At 41.8% G+C, this 13,887-nt stretch overlaps 1 protein-coding gene across 1 annotated transcript; it reads right to left on the bottom strand.

Moving 5' to 3' along the window:
• Window positions 1–2,029: 2,029 nt before the first annotated feature.
• On the bottom strand, window positions 2,030–5,977 carry LOC143334953 (glutathione S-transferase A-like). The gene is made up of 6 exons (XM_076753998.1): window positions 5,788–5,977; window positions 5,603–5,668; window positions 5,306–5,411; window positions 3,261–3,379; window positions 2,367–2,449; window positions 2,030–2,265 (listed from the first exon to the last, which is right to left on the bottom strand). The coding sequence occupies exons 1-6, from the start codon at window positions 5,953–5,955 to the stop codon at window positions 2,136–2,138; spliced, it is 672 nt and encodes a 223-aa protein (XP_076610113.1). The 5' UTR covers window positions 5,956–5,977; the 3' UTR covers window positions 2,030–2,135.
• Between the last annotated feature and the right edge of the window lie 7,910 nt (window positions 5,978–13,887).

Raw genomic sequence — 13,887 nt, 5'->3', positions numbered from 1 at the left:
GTGAAGACACGCTTCAGATAGCAGCAACGCCTAGAATGCAAATAGCATCTTATTTGTATTTCACTTGAGAGAAAATTTCACGATTTTATGGGGATTTAAGAAATCTACATTGTAAACATACAGAGAAAGACTGGAGGGAAATAACAGGACATAGGAATATTCCTTGGTAAAACCCGGCTTTGTTTTCTGTCTGGGCAAACCTACAGACTGTATTTGTACTGGGTAACTGTGTGAGTGTGCAGCAGGGTGTTGTTGGAAAGTCCTCTCTGAATAAATAACGATGGAAAATAAAGGTTATCAGAGAGCAAACACAACTAGCAAACACAGAAAGATCGAAGGTAACAAAGAAGTTAAAAACGTTTCTTTTGTTACCTCTTAGAAATTTAGCATTTCATTCAATCAGCATGTCAAGAGAGCTTCAGGCTTGTATGGCTGGTGGCACTGCTGTGTGGATGGCAATGCATTCAAAAGAAAATGATGCTGGTAGCATGACAGGAGATATAACATCCAGTGGTTTTGGAGCTTTTAAATAAGCAAGACCCTTAGCTTCTGCTTCTCCCACTTAAAGTAATAGTATATAACAATATTATAGTAATAGTCAGTCACTGGAGTGTCCCATGAGCTTTGTAACATTCATTCTTCCTCCATTGCTTTTCCCAAAATGCTTTGCTTGTTGAGGTTCGTCTCAATCGAGGACATTACCTCTGCCTCAGAGCAGGCTGGCAATATAATTCATTGTACAATCTAGCATGATAAGATAAGACTTTTGATCTCACACCGGGGAAAGTATGTCGTTACAGCCAACAGGTATTACAAAGCAAAAATGGTTGCACAGAAGGGTCAAGATAAACACAAAGGAAACAGGATCCAGAAAAGAAAAAAAAACTATGTATATTTACATTAAGTACAGATTCTAAAAAATATTTGTTCATTTCTTATGAGGAAAAACTATCAATGTATTGCACTTGAGAAATGCTGTTGTAAAAAAAGACATTGAATTTCTGAAGTCTATGTATGTGCACAAACTGTTGCCAATATGGACAATAATTAGTGTTATTGCACAGTAGAGAAAAAATATATACAACCTTAGACGTATTACATCAGATGAAATGGATAATGTGAGCATGTATTAGCATTGATAACAGTAGTGCAAAACAATGCTGGAGTTAAACAGTCTGACAGCTGTTGGGATGAAGGACCTGTGGTGGAGTTCTTTCTTCCAGACTGGATGGAGCAGTCTGTTACTGAAGCCCCCTACTGTCTCATGCAGGGGTTGGGATGGGTTGTCCATTTTCTTTTAAATCTCTTCTTAAAGCTGTTCTTTTTGTGAAAGCCTCTGGAAATGCTTAATTTATGTTTTATTTATGATGTTTTTATTTATAGTTTTTTTTTTTTTGTCTCATTCAGTTCGTTGTATTGGTTTTACTCTCTTGTGTCCTTTGGCCTTTGTGTCATTTCATCTGCCTTATCTGGTTTTATTTTTTATTATTTTGTTCTTGTAACATAAATAAAGTTCAGCATTATTGCTTGATCAACACGTACTTGAGAATTTATGACAACAACAATGAAGCTGAACATAATATAATCTAACAAAGCTCTTATCATCAATATGTTTCACTCATCTGCACTGATTATGGTTTCATTTGCTTTGATCGCAGGGTGAGGGACTCAGGTGCTGATAATAAACTTCACCCTGAACCCAGACTCTGATCTAAAGGTGTCTCTTTGCAGAAATGTTTTCACCTCAACAGTTACTTGAAAAATAACCAAAGTCCTGATTTCAAACTTGCAGTGACAGATCAGTTATGATGGCTGTGGTCACATATCTTGTTATAGAAACCCACAGCTATATTTTGATGTAATTTATTCCTGTTACAACCTATTCCGGTCAACCATGGCCTCAAAGAGGGCTCTGTGGATACACAACTTTAAATTGACACAATGCTGAAAGTCAATTTTTATTTATTTATTTATTTATTTATTTATTTATTTATTTATTTATTGACAGCACCAAAACAGTGATCTGCAGTTAATTCTGGTGGGAAATTAACAACCACAGTGAAGTTAAAATGCTGCCAGATGGAGTAGTTCAATGCAAGGAGGGGTTACAGGAATGATTCCAGCATGTCAGCATCTCAAACGTCTTTCAGCACCTCTTCTCTTGGGCTGTCCAGCCACGTGGGAGGCCAGGTGGCTTTGATGCTGGGTCTGTCCTTAAGACCATTATAATAAGCTGCCAGTTTGGGGTAACGCTCCTCACGTAACCTACGGAATGAAGAAATGTTCATGTGAACTTGGCATTTGCAATCCATGCATTCATTGTCTCAAGCAGCCGAAAGTCAGTTTCAGTCAATGAGGTCACCTACCCATAGTGGAAGAGAAAAGCAATGCATGGAAAAACAGCCACATCAGCCAGTGTAAAGGTCTTTCCTGCCATGCAACAGGGTGCCTGGAGGACAGAACAAGAAAGTTAAAGGACACATTCATGTGCTGGTGAGCAGATCAGACAACCAAGACTGTCATGTCAGCCGCTAAACAGAGCTGCATTCATTTGCTGCTTTCTCACATTACAATCACAATTTGCACAAATCATAGATGCGATGGATGGCTATACAGTAGCTGAGCTAACGAAAATACATTATGGGTTCATGTGCCTTCAAAGAAATCCTTTACTTTCTAGCAGAGAGCTACATGAGTAGATTGACATCACTCTGGTATTTGTCTATTTAATATGAAGCCTCTGCCAACAGCCAGTTAGCTTAGCTTAGCACAAAGACTGGAAACAGGTAGCCTGGCTCTGTCCACTGCTAACAAAATGTGCCAACAAATACTTCTAAAGGTCAGTAATGTTTTTAATAACCACGTTATATCTCTTCTTTTTATAGCCCAAACAATAAAGTTTTGTATAGAAAGTACATATATAAAGTTGATTTTGCATTTTATATTTTGTATTTTACTCCCTTCTATGTCTCCTTTTATATATTCCTGATTCTTCTGCTGCTGCCTGTAACAACTAATGTGCAGTTACTCCCTGGTTTGTCCTACACATTACCTCAGATAAAACCACAACTTGCAGTTTTGTTTTGTTTTGTTTTTGATATAAGGATTTGAAAAATGAGATAATAATATTTTTTACCTTGGCAACGAGCAATTCTAGCCATTTTTTTCTTGTGAGTGTGACCCTGTGTTGTTTTTATTGTTACTGCGGCAGAACCAGTTTCCTGAGTGTGTATGATTTCAGGTGTTATCTTCAGGTTTACCTTGTCCAGGTATCCTTCCCACAGCTTGAGTTCAGCAATCAGAGCCTCTTTGTTCCTCTTCTGAGCAGAGTCATGCCTCTCTTCCTCTGGGACCAACCAGATGTAGAAAATAAATTCCACTGAAAAATGTCAAAACAGACTTTCAGTGGTGACTCTCAAAGGTATGGGAGCTACGAGAGATAATAAATTTATCCAAACATTGTAGTGGGCCAATTGCTTTCATTTCCTGAGCAGTTGAGGGTGGGGTCAGTCATTAAAGTGTTATGGAAAACAATCAGTGAAAACAGCACAAGTGGCTCAAATAATGTTGGAAAATACTGTGATCACTTTGGAAAATGTTTTTCCAATAATGCATGATTTGATTGGAATTAACTTGGGGTGCAGCTCTCTTCTTTTTGCACCCTGAAGGACTCTGTCTCATGACTTGCAAGCTATGAACTTTTAACATCACAACCTGTTGTAAGTGGTGCACTGGGAGCTCCCCTCCCTCACTGAAGACAAGAAGTCTCAGTGGTGTAAAGGTGACAGTTTGGTGTGTGATGCTGCCAAAAGCGATGTAGTTCAGCATCCCAAAAGACCTAAATGGCAACAGCATCAGTTCGATCTTAAATTATTGTGGCCTGTTGGGGCTTTAATAACTAAATCCAAGTGGCTCAAATGTGATGACATCACTGACCCTCTCCTGGACCCCCTGCAGTTTGCCTACAGAGCCAACAGGTCTGTAGACCATGCAGTTAACTTGGCCCTCCACTTCATCCACCAGAACCTGGACTCCACAGGAACCTATGCTGGGATCCCGTTTGTGGATTTCAGCTCTGCCTTCAACACCATCATCCCAACTCTGCTTCAGGCAAACACGTCTCCGACGCAAAGACCATCAGCACCGGATCCCCCCAGGGCTGTGTTCTGTCTCCTCTACTCTTCTCCGTGTACACAAACAGCTGCACCTCCAGTCACCAGTGCATCAAGTTCCAGAAGTTTGCGGACGACACCACGCTCATCAGACTCATCTCTGATGGCGACGAGTCCGCCTACAGGTGGGAGGTTGACCATCTGGTGACCTGGTGCAACCAGAACAACCTGGAGCTCAATGCTCTAAAGACAGTGGAGATGGTTGTGGACAACAGGAAGAACTCAGCCTCACTTGCCCCCATCACTCTCTGTGACTCCTCTATTGACACTGTGGAGTCTTTCCGCTTCCTGGCAGCTATCATCTCCCAGGACCTCAAGTGGGAGCCGATCATCAGCTCCCTCATCAAGAAACCACAGCAGAGGATGTACTTCCTACAGCAGCTGAAGAAATTCAGCCTGCCAAAGATAAAGATGGTGCACTTCTACACAGCCATCATTGAGTCCATCCTCACCTCCTCCATCACCATCTGGTATGCTGCTGCCACCGCCAAGGACAAGGGCAGACTGCAGTGTGTCATTCGGTCTGCAGAGAAGGTGATTGGCTGCAATCTCCCGTTTCTTCAGGACCTGTCCACCTCCAGGACCCTGAGGCATGCAGGAAAGATTGTGGCTGATCCCTCTCACCCCGGACACAAACTCTTTGAGACACTCCCCTCTGGCAGGAGGCTGCGGTCCATCAGGACCAAAACCTCACACCACAAGAACAGTTTTTTCCCGTCTGCTGTCAGCCTTGTCAACAAGGCTCGGAACCCCCCCGACACTCTTCACATTCCACCTCTGCTTCAACTTGTCACATTGACATAGACACAACTCTATGTGTTACAATAACGCTCAGCTTGGACTTCTTTCTGGAAAAAACAGACTGTGTTTCTGGAAAAAACAAAAGAAAAAAAAAGTGTATAGACTTGTATATATATATTTATATTGTTATATTTTGTCCTCCTATTTTTAGTAGATGTGTCATACACCAACTTCACCAAAACAAATTCCTTGCATGTGTAAAATCATACTTTGCAATAAAGCTTTTTCTGATTCTGATTCTGATGATTATTAATTAGGATTATTAACATGCAGCATTGCAAAACAGTGAAACAAGTGAAACACCTCAGCTTTGCATGTCTGGGTTAACATACACATTTTCTGGTAGAATGGGAAACCCTCAAAAAGGCGCTGGTACATCAGTGCTTGCTCAGCAGCGCCGTCAGGGATCAGCTTGTTTCCCTGGGACTTGAACTGGCTCTGTTATTGGAGACATGAAAAGAGAAACTATGATCAACAGCTGCAAACTTCGGTTTCCTGTCCTCTGCAGTGTGCTGTGTCTGTTCGGCATTGAGGCATTGTTACGCATACAAGGAGCCCTACTAATTATTAACTCCCTGGTGGAATATGGCAGCACAAGGCCGAGTTCAGCAGCTTAGCAAAGTTCTCACCTCCAGGTAAAAGCAGGCAGCGAGGGATTCATTCACGATCAAGTCTCCATGTTTGAAGGCAGGCACCTTTAAGAAAGAAAGAGTGAAATAAAAACTTAGTATTACAATGAATAGAAATGTGTGCATGTCATGAAAAAGCAGGCTGACTCTATGAAAGGACTTGTATTATTTCCAGATTCACTCACCTGTCCCCTCGGATTTATGTCCATGACTTCCTTCGACTTGTGCTCATTTTTCTCGAAGGAGAGCAGTTTCTGGTTGTAGCCCTTCAGGTTCTTCTCCTCCAGAGCGATCATGACCCTCCAGCAGGGTGGAGAGCCAGAGCCCCACAGCAGACTCATGTTTTTGGCCATGGTTTCAGAGTGAACTGATCCCCCTGACTGCAGCTGAAGTTGGAACCAGTGAAAGTGAAACTTGGATCTATCGGATGCCTGTTTTTATAACACGCTCTGACCAACCCTTCACAACCAGATTGGTGGAGAGAAGCCCCCTCCCATTTTCGTGTTCGTTCCCAAGATTGTGACTCCACACAGTTGAGATGCTTCACACTCTATCCAAGCATGCCCCCCCCATCCGTCCACACCCACCTGCTTCAATTCACTCAGGGCAGCATGATGTCATGTTCAAAGTCTGCGTCTTTATTATTTCTGCATTATTCCACTTCTAGCTGCTTAGATCCACAGGCATTAGACCAAGTGAGATGTGAGGAGGAGTGACTTCTCTTGCCTTGCATTCATAGTCTCTGATCTAAGACGTGACATAAAGTGTAGAAGGAAGGAAAACAGGAATCCAGAATCAGCCGCTTGCAAAAGAAATAACTGCAATCACCACAGTTTAAGTTGCTGCAGGAACACTGCAGCAACTTTAAGGGGTGTCGTAGTTTTTGGGATATAACATCTGCACTCATTTATTATGTGCCCTGACATTACTGTAGCATTCCAACAAACATTGCTTGCATAATCTGTGCCTGTGGACACCAATGCCAACATTATCTTAGTTTGTTGGTTTTATCTTAAAGTGCTGCTGCAGTGATTTACTGTTGCATGTTTTAACTGAAATTAGACTGTTGAACAGTCACAGTGACCATGCACTTTTCACTCACCCCTGCCCACACAGACGAGACCAGTTCCGGCACGGCAATTCAAATGAGTACAGTGTACAGAATTTACACACCACCTACTGATCTAAATTTGTTCACCTATCCAATCACATCAAATGCAGCACAGCTGGGAGGAAACTGTCCAATCTGGCAACACTGGATTGTTAAGATACCATCAGCAGACTAGTACAAAGAATAACTTAATATTTAGACTTCTTATGCCACACTGTGGGATAAGAAGACACTCCATTGGTAAAACAACTGACAGGTAAGGTCTGGTGGGCAGGCTCTGCGTCACACTCCTCATTGTCAGCTGAGTTGGTGGTCTGCATTTGTGGAGTCCACATTCTAGCACTCCTGAGGCCGACAAGGCTCTGGCAGACAGACAGCCTGGCAGACAGGTGATTGAAGGATGAGGCTGCTGTTATATTTTTCTTACTGTCACAAAGTCACATGAAAGTACCAAAACCAGCAGTGTCAGTCACCTTGTTTCTCAATGCTTTCCTGATTTCCTCCCCTGTATGTGGTCCTCAGCCAAGCTGTCTGAGTAAGGTTAAAATAACAGAAACACTTTGGTCGTTTTTCTGAATATGAATGCTCTGTCACAGGACGGCCCTGGGTGTCATATGTTGTTGTTTAGTTTTGACTGAATTTGCTGGATCCAAAGCACCAGGCTCGGACAAATGAGGCAGGAGGCGAGAAAACAGTTAAAGTATTTTAATGAAGAAAATGGGTTAGGACAGATTTCTTTTGTGAGAGCAGACCAGCAGGGCACAAACAAAGCAGGTATGGGCAAGACACCTGAGCACAACAGGGAAAACACAACCAATTAAGTATAAAGAAAGCAGACAAGGCAAAAACTGAAAGGGGGCTTAACATGAGCTTCAGCTAGGTTGCGACCACACAGCAAGACAGAGGATACAACAAACACTGATAGCAATCCGGGTGCTTATATACAGAGTGAGCAGGTGGGTCTTGATTGGTGATTGCATGCAGGTGAGTTCAGGAGGATGGTCCCAACCTGTCAGCCACGCCCTGCAGCAACACAGACACAGACTGGACAGACAGAGCAGAGACAAACAGGAGACATCAGGAAGAGGAGACACTGGAGCACAGAGACTGCAGATGTCAACAGCTGTAGAGTTTGTAAAGAGAGATTTTGAGATTTTTTTTAATTATGTTTTTGGGCTTTTTTGCCTTTATGATAGAGACAGCTGAAGGTACGACAGGAAGGGGGGCAGAGAGAGAGGGGATGACATGCAGCAAATGAGCTGCAGGTGGGAGTCAAACCTGGGGCCCCTGCAGAGAACCGACAGCCTCAATACAAGGGGCGCACACCCTACCAGCTACAATATTGTATGTAACACTGCTGAAAACTGATTTATAATTGTAGAGACAGCTACCTCACAAAAAAGTATGTATTTCACATTATACCTCGCACACAAATCCTAACATTGTAAACAGTATTGTTTAATCAAACACACCAAAGGGTGTTCATCGGTTACTCTATTACAGTCAAAACAACCAGGGATGTATGTTTCTGCTCTGAGACAGTCACATTCACTGGCTGGCTGGTGAAGGTTTCATCTTCTTTCTGTCTGTGTGGGTTTCCTTCAGGTGCTCCAGTCTTTAAAGCAGGTTAGCTGCATTTCCAATTCACCTGTATGAATCAAAGTGTTGTCTTTTGTTTGTTAGCTGTGTGACAGACTGCTGATCCGTCCAGGCTGCATCCTGCCTCGACCAATGAGAACACAGACATGAAATCTAATCCGTTGTCCTGTTGAGGACACATGAGCTCAATTGAAAACATGCAGATAAATGAATCAATAACTCAGTATGATGACATCCTGCTCATTATGACAAATACAGCAGAGCTTACTGACAACAGCCTAAAGGGATTTTATAAACCTGCAATAATTGACTGGTGAAATACTTTTAGCCACTTGGGGGCAGCAGAAAAATCCTTTTACATCCTGAATTCATTTCGAGTGGTGTTTCAGGCCTCTGGTGAGTTTTATACGGTGGCCGGGAAGTGCAAACCAACATTACAAACTGTGAGACAAAATTACGTTTTGGAAAACATTTTTACATATCATAAAACAACATTACATTACCATAACACATTTACAATTCCCGAAACAAATTTACATTTCAGAAAACAAATTAACAAATACAATCTACCGGAAAGGGAACGTCCCAAATATCGGGTTGACCCGGAAGTGATAACGGAAGCGGGTCAATTCGAGTTGTTGACATTTTCAATGGACGGAGATGGACAGAGACCGAGTCATGTTTTGCCCGTTTTGTGGACAACATATGAGCCGATTAACGCGGTTTTGTTATCGTGTGGTCGGTCGTTACAGTGTTTAAGAGGCATGGACCAGACCGGCGGACCAGATATGTTAGAGCAGTGCATACAGTACACAAAAAACAAAACCGTGTTAATTGGCTCATGTGTTTGCCACAAAACAGGCAAAACATGACTCGGTCTCTGTCCATCTCCGTCTATTGAAAACATCAACAAATCGAACTGACCCGCTCCCGTTATCACTTCCGGGTCAACCCCGTATTTGGGACGTTCCCTTTCCGGTAGATTGTATTTGTTAATTTGTTTTCTGAAATGTAAATTTGTCTCGGCACTTGTAAATGTGTTTCACGTCTTGTTAATTTGTTTTCCAAAATGTTAAATTGCACCTCCCGGCCACCGTAGTTTTAAGTCCAGTTTTTTGCAGCTTTAAACTTTCGTGAATATATCACTTTAAAGCTTATCAACTTCATGACAGAATAAGATTGTGATAAATAGGATTCATACTTATTGCCTCAACATTAAACAAACATTACGGGTGTGATTGTGGGCCACACATAAAACAGAAAGAAGGCTTTTGGAAACTGTAAATGCTGCCATCCCATCCTGTTGTCTGTTTCTGTCACTGTGTGTGTGTGTGTGTGTGTGTGTGTGTGTGTGTGTGTGCGAACATGCTCCTTCAACTTTTAAGCATTTTTAAACATGTTAGATGGTGCAATAATCCAGCAAAAGAATTGTTCAGAAAGAAAGAAAATGAGTGAACTGTCAGAGCAGAATGTGCAGAACGCTCTTAGGGTTAATGTTTTCCTCCAGTTGGTCAGTTCACAGAGCCAAGAGAACAATCTGCACTTCTTCTCCAAAGTGTCTGTAACAGTCTCTGCGGAGAAGACCTCCTCCCTGGTTTGTGCTCACTGCTCCTGCAGATGCAGTAGCAGCTGGGTCAGCTCTCTTTTTGGCTCCATGTTCTCTGTTTTGGAGGGGGATGTTCAGTTTACATGAAGCTTTATCTCTCGGCTCGCTGTTGACAACAAAGTTCACAGTAGGCTTAAGGTGGTTTATGAAATCCAAACTTAAGATGTTTTGCACCAGTCCTGGAGAAAGCCCCTGGTCTCCATTGTGATAGGTGAGAGGGTTCTGAAAATGTTAAACACCTATATGACAGCTGTTGCATCAATTACTGCAGATAATTATTAACTATATGTAGGAATTTACTAGTTCTTCACTTGATGTCTTGATGTCAAAGATATATTTTAATATCATTGCTCTCCGCATACTAGAAAAGTGAGCTCTGTGAATAATGACTTTCAAATTCAGAAAGTTGGCTGCTCATTTGCAGCTTGAATAGCAATCACATGACACTACAACAAACAAAGTGCATATCTTAATTAAACCATCAGATCTGGAGGAAGCAGAGAGGAAGAAAGTTAGATGTGGTGGTCCAAGACGAAAGAAGAAAAGAGTTCAGCATGGAGTGAGGGGGGGCAGCGATGACATCTCTCATGTAAAAAAAAAAACACTCAGATGGCTTACTGCTGAGTCTTTTACTGGATTCCTGTTTTTTTTCCGTTTTATTTGAACCTCTGCATGTGTGAGCACTCTACACACAGGCGTAGTGCTGGGTACAAAGCTGCTGGCAGTGCTCAGCATCAGGAGAGTAGAGAGATGTTATGTCTGTTCCTGGAAAATCCACATTCTCCAGGAGCTCTTGCTGACATTCTGAATAAACTCTACCAAACAGTGAAATAGAAACTTAAGCAAACACACACTGCCCACATACAGCAAGTCCTGTGATTAGAATATAATGCGTATTACCTTGACAGAAGGAAAGGCTGCAGATTGTGAGCAGACCCACCCAAATCAAGTGTGTTCCCATTGTCTCAGTTTTGATAAGACTCTATATTGGTGAATGAAGATTCTTGGAGCACAAATGCAGTAAAAGAAGTGGTTCTGCAACTGCAGGCTGGCCAAAGGACAGTTTCTCAATCAACAGATTTGTATGTCTGATCTATTTGCACAGTTGATTGTTGACACATTCAGTGATTGGCTCACTGCAACCTATGTACAGCAGCTAGAACTTCATGCCCTAGAGCCAAGTTAAGCAAACTTATGAGCTACATGGTATATTGTTGATAAGTGCTAAATTAGCCTGCAGGAGAACTAAATAAGATGGATTAAAACTCATAGTGAGTATTGCATCATATGCCTGGATTGTTGTAATGTCTTCTAACCTACATTTACAGTTGGACCATAGCTGAGCTTTAAGCTGGTGGCTCAGGTGATTAGCCACATGTTCTTCATACATCAAATCAAGTTTTGTCTCATCGGTGATGATATACAGTACATTAATTTCAGAAATCCACCTTAAAAGTCCCATGTGAACTATGAACCGATCAAGTCGATGGGTAGTTTAAGAGTGCAGATTATGATCAACATTTGGATGCTCTGGCAGTTCATGACACTGTTTTGTTTTGCTGTGCTGACCTATGTCTTACCTCAAATTTACACAGCAGCATGATCTAACATGAAGTACTGGACTACATATTTTACCTGCTGGCTGGGGACGTTCGTGCTGTTTTCCTACTGTACTTAGCATATTCATATCTACCCAAAACTGTTTATTATTTTTTTTATTACCACTATACATATATATCTTCCTTGTCACTTTACTGCTTTTTGGACTTCTGGTTAGATGCCAAAATGCTATTTGTTGTCTTTCCCATTCCTTCAATCCAAAATGTGATGTCCACATATGTGGACGCCAGGTCCTTGGAGGGTTAGGTTCTGGGGAAAGTAATTTCATCCCAAACTTTTATCAATAATAATAGTATTTTAACAGTCTGGGTTTAGTGCACTTTACAGTTCCAAGACAGCACTTGTTAAGGTTACTAAGTACTCTTGTTAATGACTCTCCGCTAACTGCAGACAGAGGCCTCAGCTCAACTTTAGTTCCTTAAATTTAAGTGCTGCCCAGTCAATCACAGCATCCTGTTACGTCGTTTAGAAACCTGTGAAGGCATCAAGGGCTCGACTCAGCTTATTGCACACAAACCTCTCAAACAGAACCTTCTCTGTCACTCTGGGACACTTCTTCCTTGGCTCAGTTGAATTGTGGTGTCCCTCAAGGCTCAGTTCTTGGCCCCTTTTTGTTGTCTATAAATATGCTGCCTCCTAATGGGTTTATGACCCAATAGCAGTATCACCAGAACACAGGTATATCGCTTGTACCCACTTTAATTTTATGCGTGGCAGAAACAGATGAGCAGCAATGTCGTTCAGTGAAAAGTTCAGAACTATTGTCTCTCAATGGAATACAGATTCTCTTGAAACGTTTGGTGAACCAAACATCAAAGAGTCACAGGCAGGCAGTGATCCAGGAAGTGCATAACATCAAATTTTAGAGTCTCTTCAAGTGTTTGGTTCAGCACACACAAAACAGTCACAGGCGCATAAAGATCCAGGAAGTGCAGGGCAAGACTCGTGGTCGAGACAAAAGGCTCCGATATATACCAACGAACAGGAAAACAGACGTGGTCAAAGGCAGACAGTTTGGGCAACGAAAGACCAGTGCAAATGTAATTGGAGAGCCCAGCATGGAAACAATCTGGCCCTGAGTGAGTGTGGTAGAGCAGCTTAAATCCTGGACTGATTGGGAATGAATCTCAGGTGTGTGATCAGGTGAGTGGACAGGTGGGCGTGGCTGGCAAGGGGAGAGAGAGTGGAAAAGAACTGACAGCATGTTAACAGATGACGGAAAACAAAAGTCACAAAAACAAAAGTCCTATGCTTTCATCAGCTCTCAGCTTGATTACTGCACTGCACTGTACCCAGATACCAGCCAGGGCTTCCTCCACCATCTCCACAAAATGCTCGCTTGATGGGGCTTTTGCTTCTAGAGCTCTCACATTATGGAACTCTCTGAACTCAGACACACTGAGTCTCTGGTTTCTTTTAATTCTCTTCTTCAGGCTTTTCTTTTTGTGAAAGCATCTAGAAATGTTTAATATATGTTTTATTTACAATGTTTTTATTTGTAGTTATTTTATCTCATTCAGTTCATTGTATTGGTTTTACTTGCTCTTTGCTCATGTCCTTTGACCTTTGTCTCATTTTATCTCCCTTATCTGGTTTTATTTTTATTATCTTGTTCTTTTACAAGGCACTTTGTAACATAAAGAAAGTTTAGCATTACTGCTTGATCAACTAGTACTTGACAATAAATAACAACAATTAAGTTGAACCTAATATAATCTAACGAAGCTCTTATCATCAATATGTTTTACTCATCTGCACTGATAATGGTTTCATTTGCTTTGATCCCAGGGTGATGGACTCAGGTGCTGATAATAAACTTCACCCTGAACCCAGACTCTGATCTAAAGGTGTCTCTTTGTGGAAAAGTTTTCTCCTCGACGGTTATTAGAAAATAAGAAGTCCTGATTTCAAACTTGCAGTGAGAGACCAGTTGTGATAGTCACATACATTTTTAAAGAAACCCACAGCCAGAGCCGTCGCATGGACTGTGCGAACTGTGCAACCAAACAAACAAATAAATAAAAAACAAATCCAACAAATTAAGCAGGTTTTTCATTGTCGCTATGTCATTAGACCTCACTGAAGCACGTCTGAGCACGTCCGAATCTCAGGATATAAATGCACCGCACCTCTTCGTGCAGATGAGGATACTTCTAGCGATAATAACAAAGGGAACAACTACAGCATTTAAAACATTTCGTTACCTCAAAGGGATTGAAGGAACTTTCCTGGACTGTGAGATGGCGCTCAGGATCCTATTGACTCTTCTAGTAACGGTGACATCGGGCCAGCAAAGCTTTTCAAAGTTGAAATTAAAAACAATTTGCGCACCTCCATGTCACAGGACAG

The sequence above is a fragment of the Chaetodon auriga genome, chromosome 17, assembly GCF_051107435.1.
Source record: "Chaetodon auriga isolate fChaAug3 chromosome 17, fChaAug3.hap1, whole genome shotgun sequence".
In the NCBI taxonomy this organism is placed as follows: Eukaryota; Metazoa; Chordata; class Actinopteri; order Chaetodontiformes; family Chaetodontidae; genus Chaetodon; species Chaetodon auriga.
The sequence above is the reverse complement of the archived record's forward strand: the minus strand, read 5'-3'. Positions and strand labels throughout refer to the sequence as shown.

What these genes read in the sequence shown, in the direction of transcription:
- LOC143334953 (XM_076753998.1), bottom strand. Translation starts at nt 5,955, where the DNA reads ATGGCCAAAAACATGAGTCTGCTGTGGGGCTCTGGCTCTCCACCCTGC. An exon ending in GGGAAGGATACCTGGACAAG is followed by an intron (nt 2,450 to 3,260) that starts GTAAACCTGAAG and finishes TCTGTCCTCCAG; the next exon opens with GCACCCTGTTGCATGGCAGG. An exon ending in GCTTTTCTCTTCCACTATGG is followed by an intron (nt 2,266 to 2,366) that starts GTAGGTGACCTC and finishes TTCATTCCGTAG; the next exon opens with GTTACGTGAGGAGCGTTACC.